The sequence below is a fragment of the Hordeum vulgare genome, chromosome 7H, assembly GCF_904849725.1.
Source record: "Hordeum vulgare subsp. vulgare chromosome 7H, MorexV3_pseudomolecules_assembly, whole genome shotgun sequence".
NCBI classification, from domain to species: domain Eukaryota; kingdom Viridiplantae; phylum Streptophyta; class Magnoliopsida; order Poales; family Poaceae; genus Hordeum; species Hordeum vulgare.
Window position 1 is genome coordinate 138,917,043 of NC_058524.1, and position 16,868 is coordinate 138,933,910.

Here is a 16,868-nt window from a genome sequence, read left to right on the forward strand (position 1 = left end):
GGCTCATCGGATAGTTTCTTGGAATTTTTATGTGCTCATCGTTATACATTTTTATATAGAAAAAATTATCTTTTTCTGTACCGAAATATAATCCTTGTATCATTTTGTCTTGGCAGATAGTTAATATTCGTGAGTTATCACGGAAGTAATTTCGGTTGTTCGAGCAAAACGGAAATCATCAAGGTGAGTTTCGTTGCTATGTTTTATTATTATTGTTGCTGATCGTGTCTAATATTGCTGCTACATCAGCATCAAAGTAAGTGTTGCCATGTAACAAGAATATGCTTGCCATGCCTCCATATTTACCAGATTCGAACCCATGTTGCTAGTCAAAACAATGAGTTAACAAAGAAAAGATATATTAGCTGCACTCCGAACAATGAGCCAATAATATGTCCAATTGACAGTTTTATAAACAAACAAGTTCTTCTATCAAATGTGACAGGAGTACATCCTACATTATCATACTGAGGAGTCCTGATAGTATCCCAAATTCATCGACGCTCAAGGTTGATAAGGTTCGACTGGATTGTCAGATACATATGCATAGGGTTGTAGCTCACATGACTGCGTTCACATCTCCGAATTATCAATATGGTTGGTATATGTTGAGAAATTCTATATAAGGATCATGGTGCTCGTCTCCTCCAGCTCCAGGTCCAGCTCCCCCTGCCCCTGCGCCTGATCCCCACCGTTGTCTAGGCCGCCGTTCGCCTGAAAACAGAGCAAGCAGCTATAGTTTACTGGTTTCAGAGGATTAACTATACTACATTCACATAGCTGAAAACGTAACAGAGCTGAATTAAATAAACTTACCATCTTATTTGGCAGCTTGCACATCCTGCTGGCCACTCAAATTATGCTTTTCATTTTGCTGGGCAGCAATTTAAGGTGGTAGTCATCTACAGAGCTCCTCTACAAAAGGTACAACATCTTCATCTCAAGGACCCCAGAGCATAACACGAGCCCAACCAAAACCAATAACTGTAAGTATATCACCAGTATTGCTGCAAACCAAAAAATATATCTTATTCAGGAATAAAGCATAAATTGGGGGACAGTGCGCATAAATCTGCAAGGTAGTACATTTTTAAAAGGGGACCATGATTTTCCTTGTCAAAAAAGGTACTGAACAAACTGCTAAATCTGGTTGCATAGCATGCATAGATCAGGAATTGTATCCTCTTTCAGTAATTATGTAGCACGGCTCTCTGTTTTATTAGCTCTAGAGAACAGCTAAAGCTGGTTGCATCTCATGAATAGATCAGGAAAAAATAACATGAATAAGTAACCTATATGACAATAAATACACCCTATTATTATGTAGAGAGAATAGCATGCGCCTGCAAGGCATATACTGTGTCTATCAACAGTCACAAAACCATCAGGATCACGGTTGGTTTGAAAAGGGCACTTAGTTCCATGCAGGTCAATATCCCAATGCACTAACGGAATTTCTAGTACTACACATACTGATGTGTTTCCAACTTGCTCACGTAGGTTGGTACTGAACGGTGTAAAACCTCCTTCAGTATCCTCTTTCTGTAATTATGTAGCACGACTCTCTGTTTTATTAGCTCTACACAACAGCAAAAGCTGGTTCCATAGCATGCATAGATCAGGAAAAAATAACAAGAATAAGTAACCTATATGACAATAAGTACACCCTATATTATATAGAGAGAATAGCATGAGCCTGGAAGGCATATACCGTGTCTTTCAACAGTCACAAAACCATGTTGAATTTACATCTATCTTCACATGTGCTGAAGACACGTTGATTTTACATCTATCTTCCCATGTGCTGATTTTTGTTCTTCCCTCACAGGGCCTATGTTGCACTACATAGTTGCCTCCCTGACATGCTCAAAGATGGGACGTTCTACATTTCTCTTAGGGTGAGTCATATGTTGCTAATCTGTCATTAACAGTTCAGATACTAATCGTTTTTATATTCTGATGAAACGAAGGATAACCCCGCGACAAGGCGCTCCCTCCAACAACTGTTGCATAACGTGACAGAGCGTGGTATGGGAGGACCTGGCATGGGGGTGCCTCCCCAGCCGGGCCTGTATCACATGATGGGGAGATGATCCAGTTTACTTGCTGCGATTCACAACAATAATGGAGTCCCTTGAGAATCGCGATGGGGGGGGGGGGGAGGGGAGGGGATCTGAGCTGCTGACCGTTTTCGCCGGCGGGGGAGAGTCCTGGGCGGAGCAACGCCGGAGCAGCGGGAGGTGTCGTCGCAGGCGACCTACGCGGCGATGGGATTACCTGCGGACTGGTGGTAGCGACGGCGACGGCCAGCCAGTCGTGATGACAATAGCCAGTCGTGATGACAATCCCGTGATTACAGGGCACGTTGCTGTGCAATTTGTCCTCTATTTTTTGTTGCCTGATTGGAAGTTTCGTTGGTGGAGTATGTTCAGCCCATTGTATTTGCTAAGTACACACAGCAAACGGTGGATTAACGTGGGCTGTTAGATTAACATCTGTGAGATTAATCGTGGGGTGCTGATTAATTGTTCTTTTCTGTGGGCCGTTTCATGGGATGGCCGTAGTGTAATTCTTGTTGGATTGTTTATTAGTAGTATAGATTAAAATTGCAAGTTGACGGGCCGGCCCAGCAAGAGGCGCCTGCAGGCCCCAGTTTGTAAAAATGCACACAAACGGGTGTCTACAGCTCTAAATAGGAAATGCCTTCAGGTCACCCTAAAAAAAATCAAGTAGTGCAGGTGTAATTATAGTAAACATCACAAAGATACAAGTAGTGGACAGTAAAAACATACTTTCATAAATGTTCGTACATTTTCATCACAGTAATACAATGGTCAAAATACAATTTTTTCAATAACCATGCACACTTTGACCTTATTCATTATGTATTCGATATACTTTAGTTTAGTTGAATTTCTTTATGAAGTTGATTACGAGCACATTAATTTCCTCTGGCTTTTCTTCATTTATGAAATGCCCGACATCTTTCATTATCACCACGCCATCTAGTAATGGAACAAACTTCTTCAGGCCACCTTTGTTAATGAAATCTTGTGCGCCAGCAATATTGTATGTTAGATCTAAGTCACCAACTATGAATTTCGTTGGCACCACTATCTCAGCTCCTGTCCATGGCGAAGTTAACTCCCATGTCCTAAACATATAACAAATATTGTTGTTAGACAAGTACATTGTGTGCTGCAGTCCAATTACCCTAGAAAAAAAATCTCCAATCATTTCTCTGCGAGATCTATGGTAATTATATTTCTATGGATTGACTGCAGATGATGTACACCATTGGTTATAAGACAAATTCACGTGGCATAATTGCGGACAAAATATAAAGATATACATTTTTTGAAAAAGTAGATGATAAAACTGATATGGCGTTATTGCGGACAAATTTGGAAAATACAAAAAAGTTGGACAGGAGGCAAATGAGACAATTAATATACTATGAGTAATAATATATTACAGGTTTTGCAGCATCTTAGCAAGGTGAACTTGCTCGTGAGACATCCTTTACTAATTCATGGTAAATATCTCTTGGAACTCCATTAAATTTGGGGAAACCATTTCTCACTCATTCAGTTAAATTCTAAATGTAGTAGTTACTGTTTCAAAAAATATGAAGTTATACACCCTCCGTTTCATAATATAGTGTGTATAGATTTTTGAAAAGTAAAACTTTGTACATTTTAACCAAATTTTTAAATAAAACTATTTATGTGTAAAATAGAAAAAATATAAAATATGAAAGTATGCCTTATGAGAATCTAATGATATAAGTTTGGAATTCTAGATGTGAATATTTTTCTCCACAAAGCGGGTCAAATTTTGTGAGGTTTGAATTTCCAAAAAATCTACATGCACTACTTATAGAATGGAGTGAGAATATTATATATTTTATCATAATATTTTTCATATCTGAAATACAGCTTGGAATTTGGAATTAAACATATATATTGTATTAATCTAAAAATTGTACATATAGTTGCTTCGAATCCAAAGCTTGTTTCTTTTTCTCTTGAAAATTCCTGTAACTGTACAAAAAATCACGATAGAAAACATTATACATTAATCTTTGATTCAAATTTTAAGTTTAGGTCTTCATATTTAGGTTATGTTAATAGTTAAGCGCACTTATGCATAAGGTAAAAAAACCTCAAGAAGGAAGGAGTCCAAAGTAAGCAACTCAATTATTCTCCAATCAGTTCTTTGCGAATTCTTCGGTAATTATTTTTCTATGGAGTGACTGCAGATGATGTACACCATTGGTTATAAGACAAATTCTGGCATTATTGCGGACAAAATATTAAAAAAAAATTGGACAAGTAAATTATAAAATTGATATGGCGTTATTGCAGACAAATTTGGAAAATACAAAAAGTTGGATAGGAGGCAAATGACACAATTAATATATTATGAGTAACAATATATTACAGGTTTTGCAGCATCTTAGCAAGGTGAACTTGCTCGTGAGACATCCTTTACTCATTCATGATAAATATTTTTTGGAACTCCATTCAATTCGGGGAAACCATTTCTCACTCATTCAGTTAATTCTATATGGAGTAATTAGTGTTTCTGAAAATCTGAAGTTATACTCCCTCCGTTTCATAATATAGTGCGTACAGATTTTTGAGAACTCAAACTTTGCAAACTTTAAGCAAATTTATAAATAAAACTATTCATATGTAAAATACCATAAATATAAAATATGAAATTACATCTTATGGGAATCTAATGATATAAGTTTGGAATTCTAGATGTGAATATTTTTCTCCACAAAGCTGATCAAATTTTGTGAGGTTTGAATTTTCAAAAAATCTACATGCAGTACGTTATAGAATGGAGGGAGAATATTACATATTTTATCATAATATTTTCATATCCGAAATACAGTTTGGAATTTGCACTTAAACATATATAGTGTACTAATCTAAAAATTGTACATCTAGTTGTTTTGAATCCAAAGCTTGTTTTTTTTCTCTTGAAAATTCCTGTAACTGTACAAAAAATCACGATAGAAAACATTATACATTAATCTTTGAATCAAATTTTAAGTTTAGGTCTTCATATTTATGTTATGTTAATAGTTAAGCGCACTTATGCATAAGGTAAAACAACGTCAAGAAGGAAATAGTCCAAAGTAAGCAACTCAATTACTTATTCAAAGCACGGTAGTAGTTCATTCCCCCGGTGAAACCAGACTTGTCAAACTTGGTCGTGTAGTACTTGATGTCCTGCTTTGTGATCCAGCTCGGCAAGGGCACCTCATCATCTGGTGAGCCCCATCCGCTCTTCGGGATGAACAGTGGGCTAGCAGTTCGATCAGCGAAAAACTTTCTTAGCACCAACTCCGTACCAAGGCGTTTGAATTCTGCTTCAATTGCCCCAGGCTCCTACATTTTAGCACCAGATTGGTCATATTGATTTCACGTGCAACTCCGGAGACAATATATGGATTGAAAATGCAATATGGTTTCATCACCCGTATGAAATACTTCATCCGTTCTAAATAATTGTAATTGAGGAGAACTAAGAACGGAGGGAGTATTCGCGTGCAACTTTCAACCCAAGTACGGCTTCAGGCTTCCATGACGAAGTCTGCTTTGCATGGAAGTATCTGCGTACCTGGAAGCTGACGATGTAGAAGTCGTCGCCGTAGAGAGCCCTGACGCCGTCGACGGGCTTCACGGCCGGGCTCCGAGGGGTGAAGGGGACGCTCAAGGCGACCAGCGCCTTCACCCTGTCAGGCCGGAACTGGCACAAGCTCCAGGCTATTATGGCGCCCCAGTCGTGCGCCACCACGAAGACCTGCTTCTGGCCGAGGGAGTCGATGAGCGCGACAAGGTCGCCGACGACATGCAGCGCAGTGTACTTGTCCGGGCCGGCGGAGGGCGCCTCGGAGTCGCCGTAGCCGGGCATGTCGGGGGCGACGGCGCGGTAGCCCGCCGTGGCCAGCGCGGGCATCTGGTGCCGCCAGGCGTACCACAGCTCCGGGAACCCGTGCAGCAGCAGCACCACGGGCGCTCCGGCGGGGCCGGCCTCGGCGACGTGCAGGCGCACCCCGTTAACCTCGACGCTGCGATGGGTGATGACGCCGTCGGAGGCCATGTCTTGGTTAGGGCGCGGTGACGAAGTGACGATGGAAGTAAGCAGGCGCAGAGGCAGAAGGCAGGCAGACTTTAATGGTGTCTGGATTCGACGGGCCCGAACGCAGTATATATAGGGAGTGTGGATCAGTGGGTGGATCGCAGGGGTTGCGTTGCGTGTAAAGCTCTTTTTTTTGCGTGTAAAGCTCTAACCCAATGTCGATCTTGTTAGTTGTTATTGAAACCCTAACGGTATCTCGCCTCGTTCTTTCCGCCCCCTGCTTCCCTTCTTCTCACCCTTTTCCCATGCATGCATGCATGGTGCACGGGCAGACGATCGAGTCCGAACCAAGTCTTTCTAGACTACTGCAAGTATAATTGGCCTGCGCGCCACGTTTATCTTCTCCCGTGTTGCTATGTCATTTCTTCTTGTATACAATCATCAAGTTAGCAGTTCTCCTTCAATCCCTCATATGCACACCTCGTAAAGTCGTAATACAATGTCCTTGTTTCCATGCTATGGATCACTTGGTCTTTGGTAGTGATGTTTCCGCAGGGATATACAAAGAGCACGTCGTTACTTTCAATGACCCAGTTCAACCTCAAAACGGAACACGTGAACGGATCGACGGCCAATTATAGATGGAACGCTTGTGTGCCATCCACGACCTGCACCACACGTGTAAGTACGTCTGTACGTTGTCCGTCTGCACTAGGAAGTCTTGTGCACGAGGGCGATCACTGAATTATATGATCTCATTCACCTGATGTAAATTTATCTCACGTGTTAGAGCATCTTCAACAGCCGCCCAACACGCAACGCGTTAAAAATGAGTTTGCGGCGTGCCATTCGTCTGTTTTGACACGATGGCCAGCGCTAGCTTCAGCGCCGCTGTAAAATACAGCACGCGCCTTGCTCCAACATGCACGCTAAAATACATAGATAAAACTAGATAAAAACTGATGCAACTAGATAAAAACATAGATATTTCATAGATAGATAGATAGATAAAAGGATACATAGATATTACCCAATACATAGATAAAAAACTAGATAAAAACTACGGCGCAACTATTAGAACCTACTCCCCGTCGTGATCGTCATCTTCATCATCGGTGTCCGAGGTATCGAGCCAAGTATCATCCCAACGTTCATCGTCACTCCTGAAGAACGACATCTCACCGTTGTTGACGACCTCGCACTGCGATATGGCCAGTGCTTTGCGCCGACGTCTGTCATCCCGCTCCTCGCGGCGGCTTGCCGTCCACTCTGCCCAGAAGGCGTTCGCGGCGGCGACGTTCTCCGGGTGGCGCCGGCGCCACTCTGCCATGGATCGCTCGTCCTCCTCGGCGATGAGGAGGCGGCGCTGCCGCCGACGGTGGTCCTCACGGTCCTAGTCTGTTATCAAACGAGGCAGAGGGACGACGACCTGCGCCTGCTCGCGCGTGTAGACATCGTGGAAGTTCATATGCGCCCGAGGCCTCCCTAGGCGCCACGCAGCCACGTCGTACGTGCGGGCGTCCTCGTGCGCGGTCTCGAACGTGCCGAGGCCGAGACAGACGTCGTCGGACCGGATCTCGACGTAGTAGACGCGGAGGGGCGCGCGCAGACGCCTATGTAGCCCGAAGATCCACGGCGGCGCGGCGGCATGGTGGCTCGGTGGGGGCGCTTTGGTGGCAGCACGACAGAGGGAGGGCGAGGAAGCGACAGAGAGCGCGTGGCAGTGCGGAGGGCGATGTGTAGCCGCCTGACGAACGTCGCAATTTATAGTCGCGCCCCAAGTGGTGCGCTAAATCTAGCGCGCAGCCGTCCGCTTTCTCCCCCGCGCATGCAACCTAGTTTACCGCGCGTTTTTTAGCGCCTCTGTGGAAGATGCTCTTAGTTGTCCAACCAGTTTGTTTTAGAGCATCTCCAACAGCCGCGCTATACAAGGGCCGCGCCGTAAAAAAAGGCTGTTTTTAGCATGCGCGCAACGCGGCGGCAGCTCCAGCGGGCGCGTAAAAACGGCGCACGCGCCATTTTCAATTCAGCGCGCTGGCCGAAACGCAATCCCGCGTCCATTATTTGCTGCGCCGGCTCCCGCGCGCGACTCTCCCGCGCTCGCTCCTGCTCTCTTCTGCGCTCTCTCCTGCGCTGGCTCTGCACTCTCTGCGCTCGCTCTGCACTCTCCACAAAAACGCCCCCATCCGACCGCGCCGCCGCCCCCATTCGACCGCGCCGCCGCCGCCGCTCGCGCCACCGTTCGGCGCTTCCCCGGCCTATCCCCGAGCCGCCGTCGCCGTCCGCGCCCGCCGACAAAGAGCATGATTTGATTGCATTATTTGTATTGTATTGTTCATGAATTATTGGTTGTGTTTATTGCATTATTATTTTTTGTACTGAACGATAAACTATTTATTTGTTTGAGTTGTAAAATAACTATTTATTGTTGATTTATTTTGTTTGTTTGATCGTTTTTCTCCTATTTTTTGAAATGTATATGTGGTTTGTGCCTACTGCGGGCGCTGCATTTTTAGGCACTGCTGGAGCGCGGCGCGCGCGCTGCATTATAGCGCGGCTGTTGGAGCCAGCGCCTATCCCTGCGCTAAACCAGCCGGCGCGCGCGCTGTAAAAACATTTTTTGGGCACGGCGCGAAGCGCGGCTGTTGGAGATGCTCTTATGTTCTCCGAGCGTGGCTCAGTTATTCATCATATTGGGTTGTTCCCTGTTCAGTTGTAATATTACGCTTATCTTTATGTGTTTCTGACCCTAGCTTATCAGATGTTTTTGGAGACGGGGTGCTTACTTATGGGGCTTTGGGGCAGTCAACTATAGGTGGACATAGGCAGCCCGGCCCGGCCAGACCGACCCAACCTGGCCCAAAAATCCCGAGCCGGGCCGGGTTCAGGCTAGACCGATGGTCACGTCGGGCGGGCTCGGGCCTATCGAAAAATAAAATTAAATCGTAGTTAGACCGGGCCGGTCGAGCCCAGTTGGGCTTTTTTCGTCTCGGACCGGGTTTGGACTTAAAATTTAGGCCCGACGGTTAGACCGGGCCGTGCTCGGGTTTGGATTTTTAGCACCGAGCATTTTTTGGCCCAACCGAAACCCGATCTGGCCCGAAAAATGACCAGGTATATAGTCAACAAGTAGTTGTTATTACACAAAGAAAAACAAATATGTGCTATTTCGCACTAGAAGGGAAAAAAAGCAAGCTGCGCAAGTGGCGAATAGGCTGGAGGCTCACTAACACTAGTAGAAAAAGAGTCTTTAGCCCCGGTTCGTTTGGGCTATTAGTCCCTGTTCAGAAACCGGGACTAATCATCCGGGACTAATGCTAGCCCGGTTCGGCCATGAATCGGGGCTAATGGCTCTTCACGTGGTGGGGCTGGGAGCGAGGGGGAGGGAGGACCTTTAGTCCCGGTTCTAGTTACGAACCGGGACTAAAAGATTCGTCTGTTTATTTTGTTTGTTTGACTCAAAAAGGTAAAATTTATTTTTTATTTTTTTCATCTATTATTTTTGAATATTTTTTAATTTTTTAATGTATTATTCCAATTTTTTTTAATTATTTGACAATTTAATCTCTAATCACCCATCCTCACTGCTTTAGCGTGGATCACTCATTTCAAATCGTCTAACTTCTCGGCCAGTCACCCATCCTCTCACTGCTTCAGCCCGAGCACGCTTAACATTCTGTTCTATCGCCCCTAGTTGCCAAGTCTGCACTTGTTGTTTTCCTAACAATAGTAAGCTATCAATCCTAAACAACAAGGTGCCTTGATGTCATCTCACATGATTTAATTTTTTGAATTCAAACAATTATTAAAATAAACTATTTAGGTAATAATAATAGTGAATTTCAATGAAAACAACCTAATATTTTTAAATAAAATTAATTTTTCTGGAAAAAACTTCTTTTCGAAATAACTTTTTTTACATTTGGAATTTTGAGCATCTGAGAAAACTTCACCGGGCAACCCATCTGCTACAAAGGCATTTTACTAAAATTATTTTAACTCCAGATTTTTTATGCATTCAATATGCACCATATTATAACATGTTCAAATCTACAGAAAGAACTAACTAAAAATAATAATAAAACATCAATTAAATGACTAAAACAACTATATAAGCAAAACAGTATTGTTTTACTTAAAATCCTAATTTAAATTATTCTAAAAATAACCAAATAAATTTTACTGTGACAACAATCTAACAGATGACTAGGAGAAAAAAATTAAATTAAAAACTATTTGTAAACTCAAGTTATTCATAATTTGGGTTTGAAGCAATCTTGAACAAGTTCAAATTTAAAGCATTCAAATTTGAAAACTAATTGCACAAACACAAACTAAACAAAATTTGAATCTAATGCAAAAAAATCACTCAAAAATATTAAATATACTAAAAGATATAAGCAATTTGAAACAGAAACTACAAACAAAACATAAATTTTAAAACAAAAAAAAATTCACAACCCCTTTAGTCCCGGTTCGTGTCTAGAACCGGGACTAAAGGTCTACCCTTTAGTCCCGGCTCAAGACACGAACTGGGACTAAAGCCTCCAAACCCTTTAGTCCCGGTTCGAGACACGAACCGGGACTAAAGGTCCCATTTAAACCGGGACTAATGACCGACCGACGCCCTTGCCGCTCGAACCGGGACTAATGCTAACATTAGTCCCGGTTCGTGTTGGATCCGTGACTAATGTGTAAATTGAGCTGGGACGGAAGCTCCTTTTTTACTAGTGTAACGTTTTTGCTTTTGATCTACATTTTTTCGTATACGCCTTTTCTTCTCTTTATGTATTTTTATCTCTTCACATGTCCCTGTTCCATTTCGGATACAATAATGTCCTTTTATTTTAGAACGTTGGAAGAAGTGAATGCTTGGTCCACATTACAAAATATTTAGTATTAAAAAAGAATAATAATGCAGGAAAAACATATCACAAAACTCTCCCTCACGCACGATTTTTTTAAAGGTAAAAAAAGACACATATTTTTCTATTAGTTTAAAAGGACACAGGTGCTTGCATGTAAGTGTCGCCCCTCTTTTTTTTAAAAGAATAGTCACCTTTGAAGGAAAAGCAAAAACGCGTAATTGCGTCACACCTCACCTAGAGTGTCACACCCCCTTATAAACAAAGTGGAGTTGTCTTCTATCTTTTAATTGGGACCCCTTTGAAAACGCGCAAATTACGGCTAGCCCTTACAAACAAAGGCAAATGCATCTTTCCTTGAAAAACATGCAATTCCAAACTAACCCCCTATAGTTAACTACAGTCGCCTCCCCCACCTTACAAGGCGTGCAGTTGTGAAAACATATGCCTCCTTTGAAGAAGATGCAAAATGCTCTCGCCGCATTGGAGAACATGCAATGGCTTTTTGCCATGGAAAAAGGTGCAATCAAAATCCATAGACAAAGCGTCCCGCCTTGCAAAACATACAGTTATGACTATCGCATATAGACAAATGCAATTACGTCCCGCCTTAGAAAACATATAGTTACAACTCCCTTCCCTAGACAAAGGACGTTGCGTGTTGTCTTGGAAAATGTGCATTTGCAACTATCCAAAAAAATGCAGTTGCATTTTGTCTTGGAAAACATGCAGTTGCGACTACTCCTATAGATAAGTACAACTGCACCCCGCCTTGGAAAATGTGCGGTTAAGACTACCCCTATAGACAAGCGCAGTTGCGTCCCATCTTGGAAAAAGGTGGAGTTGCGACTACCCCTATAGACAAGTGCAGTTGCGTCCCGTCTTGGACAAACGGGCAGTTGCGACTACCCCTTATAGACAAGTATTGTTCCATCTTGCCTTGGAAAATGTGCAATTGTGTCTACATCATAAACAAATGTAGTTGCATCCCGCCTTGGCAAACATGCAGTTGTGACTACCATCTCTAGAAAAGTGTAATTGTCTTCCGTCTTGGAAAACGCACAACAAAGACTACCCTTATAGACAAGTACAATGGCGACTACCTCATAAATGAATGCAGTTGAGTCCTGTCTTGGAAAACATGTAGTTGCGACTACCCCCTGCAAACGAGTGGAGTTGCATCCCGCCTTGAAAACATGTAGTTGCGACTACGCCCTATAGACAAATGCAATTGTGTTCTCCTATGGAATTGTATAGTTGCGACTACCCTGTAGACAAATGATGATGGGTCGCGCCTTTGGAAACGTGTATTTGCGTCTACACTCTATGGACATATGCAAATGTGTTTTGCCTTGTAAAATGTGAAATTGCGACTACCACCTATAGACAAATGAAGTCGCATCCTGTCTTGGTAAATGTACAATTGTGACTACTCCCAGACAAGTACAATTGCATCACGCCTTGAAAAATATGTAGTTGCAACTACCCCATAAACAAATGTAGTTGCATCCCGTCTTGGAAAATCTATAGTTGAGACTACCTCTTATAGACAAGTGCAGTTGCATCCTGTGTTGGAAAACATGTTGTTCCGACTATCCCCTTTAAAAAATGCACTTGGATCCCACCTTAAAAAATGTGTGGTTGCGTCTACCCCTATAGACAAATGTAGTTGCGTCTTGCCTTGGTAAACATGCAGATGCGGCTACACCATAGGCAAATGCACTTGCGTCCATCTTGGAAAATGTGAAGTTACGTGTTGTGACTACCCTTAGATAAGTGGATTCCGTCTCTGCCTTGGAAAATTTGCGATTACAACTAATCATTCAAAGAAAACACGTGAAAAATTGCGACCTCTTTTGTTAGTATAGAAAGAGAAATTGTAGTTGTGACTCTGCCTTATAAATTATAGTGCATCCTCCTTTGAAGAAAAAAAAGCATGCTCCAATAAATGCGTCCACCACACATAACTTAGGGCTACTATAGTCTTCTTGTAGAATACAAAATGTATGGCCACCTCATTGCTACGTTGGGCCGCGGGAAAAACAAAACAAAACGAGCCGCAAGAAAAACAGTAAAACGGGCTGCCACCACACCACACGGACGGTTGACAAAAGTAAATGAGATCAAAACAAAAACTCGGCTAGCTGAGTTTCTGAAATCACTAGTTAGGGAATACTCCTCATAAAGATCATTCGGGAGTTCTCTGCACACGACAAGTGTCGCACTGTGGGCGCGTTGGAGACTTTTCAAATGCGCTTCGCTGGTGAAACTTGTCGCGTGGAGGTGTTGTCTCATGATTTCTAGTTTTTGATTTCCGCTTTCTGGTTTTCTATTTTACACTTTAGTCCTTAAACAATTTAGGTTTTGTAGTAATGTTCTGATCTGTTTCTTTAGATCTGTTTCACTGGTGCCGTCGTTCTCATTGCCGCCGCTTGATATTGGCTTTTTCGTCCCGCCGGCGTCGCCCCACCACCGTCGCCCCTCCCCCCGGGTAATTGCGTTGTCGGGGTTCTCTATGAGCTTTGGGGCACTTGTTTCCTTGTTTTCGACGTTATTTTTTCCCATTATATTTTCAGGAATTGGATATTTCTAGGTAATCATGGGTGGAGCTTCCAACATAATCAAACGTCAACTTTCAACTCGGTTGTGGAATCAGTTCTTAGTGGTCATTGTTTTCTTTACAACTAATTAATGGTTTGTCCCTTTTGTCGTGCGCCACGTGGCCTTTGTTCCTCCTTTGATTTTTTCGCCTCTGTGCTCACTGTGGTGCTAGATCGGCGTTGTTCGAAGCATGTTGTAAAATTCTATGTCTTGTTTATGAGATTGTGGCATATGGTTTATGTTATTTTGGATGGAAAGTATTCTATGCTTTGTTCATCTGATTATGATCGTTATTTTCATTCTTTTTTGCAGTATGTTCCGTGCAGTGTTATATCACATCTTGTGTGGTACATTGAGCAGTGCAGGGCTTTAGCTATTCGGAGAGGTAATAAAGATATCGAGCTTGCTCTTCACACAAGTGGTGGTGACTTATATGGTGTTCTGTTTAGTCATGGTCGGGTGAGCAGTAAATTCCATGGTAATTCCTGGGAGGGACTGGTGAATGATTATAGTCTTTATCATCGTGACATCATGACTGTTAGGCCTGAGCACTATGGAACTATTATTGGTGTTGATTTTTATCGAGGTGGTAATATGTCGATCCATTTACCATGTGTTGCTAAGGTTTATTTGTATGGAATTTTAAATGGTGTTTCACTTGATACATTTTGCTGTTCCGTTGAACCTGTGAAATTTAATTTTTGTAGCGCTCGAGGATCTGAGTGAATCAAAGAGGGAGCTTGTTGTTAGTTTTTTTACACTTGTGGTGTCAGTCTCAATTATCAACAAGGGATAATTAGATTTATGCCACTAGTTGTGTCCCACTCGGCTGTTTTACCACTAATTTCCAAAAGTCACCGGTTCTGTCCAAGTCACTTCGCTCCTCTTATGCTTTTGCCCTTTGACCGTTTGACCATCAGTTTGGAAACTTCATAACTAATTCATACTAAATCATAAAAATGCAAATAAGATAACAAAATGTTCGGAAGAACATCACCTATATGTGAGTGTCATTTGCATTCATGACAAAGATATTGTAAAGTGCCCATCCGAGTTTTAGCTCTTATGATACCATCATGAATAGTAAAATAAAAAAAATTAAATAATTCTAAAAAAATTGGTGGCAAAGAATGAAAAATGTTTTAAGTGCTTGCTAAGTTTCATCAGGGAACAACATTCGTGGAAGTCATGGCAAAAAAAACAATCAACATTCCAAAATAGATTATTTTTTGCCACAACTTCCACGAATGTCGTACCCTGAAGAAACTTGGCAAGCACTTAAAACATTTGTCATTCTTTGCCACCAAATATGTTTTAAATTTTTTTGATTTTTTTATATTTTACTATTCATGGTGGTATCATAATAGCTAAAACTCGGATGGGCACTTTCCAACACCTTTGTCACAAATGCAAATGACACTGACATATAGGTGATGTTTTTTCGAACATTTTGGTATCTTATTTGCATTTTTCTGATTTAGTATGAATTAGTTATGAAGTTTTCAAACTAACGGTCAAAAGGTCAAAGGGCAAAAGCATAAGAGGAGCAAAGTGACTTGGAAAGAACCGGTGACTTTTGGAAATTAGGGGTAAAACAGCAGAGTGGGACACAACTAGGGGCATAAATCTTATTATCCCTATCAACAAATGTATTTCATGTCGCGATAACTCTTTGATGACAAGTACATATTGTGTTCTTTTATTCACATGATTACTTCCATGAACGTTAATGGTCAATATAAGGTGAGCTTTGTTTTTATATTTTTTTCTTAATGGTTTTATTTATTTGTTATTTGCTCTAGTATAGTCATTTAAATTTGCAAATTCTAATAACTTGATTTTTTTGTCAAGTTATTCCCAGCATGGTTGTGCGGAGTTTGAAGGAATTCTTTTCAGTTCCTAGGAATTGATCTTTAACTCTTGAAATTACTTTGGATTGTCACGTTGATGATATATATGTGAGCATTACTTGTTCCTACTTTATTGTCTTGGGTGGTAGAATGGTATTCAAGAAGGAGGGTTTACTCATTTTCTTCGAGCATCCACTATTTGAAGTATACAATTTGCTCTTCATAACCTTCAAAGAGTGTGATGAGAAGCTTATTGTTATCTTAAATCTTCTGCCACAATGATCCTCCTTATAGGCTGTAAAGTAAAACATTTATGTAACATATAGTTATATGCGTATGTTATTTAAAAATATATGTTACAATATATCGTTATTCAGAAATATGTACATATATATATATATATATATATATATGGTCAAGAGCACACGTGTGGATCTCTGGCTTACACATTCGTGCATATCCCTAGTATAAATCCGTGCTTTCCATTTTACTTCATGGATGTTTCTGCCAAAAACCGTGCTCCATGTTTCCCTCTCGCAAGCACACACCCTGGACCTCTGGCGTACACATCCGTGCATCTCCCTAGTATAAATCAGTGCTTTCCGTTTTACATCACACACATTCCTGCCAAAAACTATACTTCGTGTTTCCCTCTCGCACGCGCACACCGGTGGATCTCCGGCGCACACACGTTTGCATCTCCCTAGTATAAATCCATGCTTTCCGTTTTACATCACTAACATTCCTGCAAAAAACTATGCTTCATGTTTCCCTCTCACACGCGCACACCCGTGGATCTCCCGCATACACCCTTGTGCATCTCCCAAGTATAAATCCGTGCTTTTCGTTTTACATCACGAAAGATCCTGACAAAAACCGTGCTTCGTGTTTCCCTATCGCACGCACACACCCGTCGATCTCCCGAATACACACCCGTGCATCTCCCTAGTACATACCCGTGCTTTCCATTTTACATCACGAAGGTCCCTGCCAAAAATCATGCTTCATGTTCCCCTCTTGCACGCGTACACCCGTGAATATGCTGTGTACACACCCGTGCATCTCCCTAGTATATATTCGTGCTTTCTGTTTTACATCACGGACGTTCCTGCCAAAAACCGTGTGATGACCCACAAGTATAGCGGATCAATCTTAGTCCTGTCGATAAGCAAGAGTGTCTAACCCAACGAGGAGCAAAATGAAATGACAAGAGCTTTCTAGCAAGGTAATTTCTACAAGCACTGAAATAGCGGTAACAAGTTCTTTGATAGTAAGATAATTGTAACAAGTAATGAGTAGAAATAGTAACAATAAGTACAGCAGGGTAGCCCAATTCTTTTATGGCAAAGGACAGACTGGAATGGTATCTTATAATAGGCAAAGCATTCTTGAGGCCGCACAGGAATTTCACCTAGTCACTTTCGTCATGTTGGATTAATTCGCGTTCGTTACT

At 41.9% G+C, this 16,868-nt stretch overlaps 1 protein-coding gene and 1 pseudogene across 1 annotated transcript; both read right to left on the reverse strand.

Annotated features, from left to right (window-relative positions):
• Positions 1–2,774: 2,774 nt before the first annotated feature.
• Positions 2,775–6,189, reverse strand: LOC123412837 (epoxide hydrolase A-like). The gene is made up of 3 exons (XM_045105782.1): positions 5,638–6,189; positions 5,170–5,405; positions 2,775–3,154 (listed from the first exon to the last, which is right to left on the reverse strand). The coding sequence occupies exons 1-3, from the start codon at positions 6,118–6,120 to the stop codon at positions 2,905–2,907; spliced, it is 969 nt and encodes a 322-aa protein (XP_044961717.1). The 5' UTR covers positions 6,121–6,189; the 3' UTR covers positions 2,775–2,904.
• A 991-nt stretch (positions 6,190–7,180) lies between these two features.
• On the reverse strand, positions 7,181–7,749 carry LOC123408496 (annotated as a pseudogene).
• Between the last annotated feature and the right edge of the window lie 9,119 nt (positions 7,750–16,868).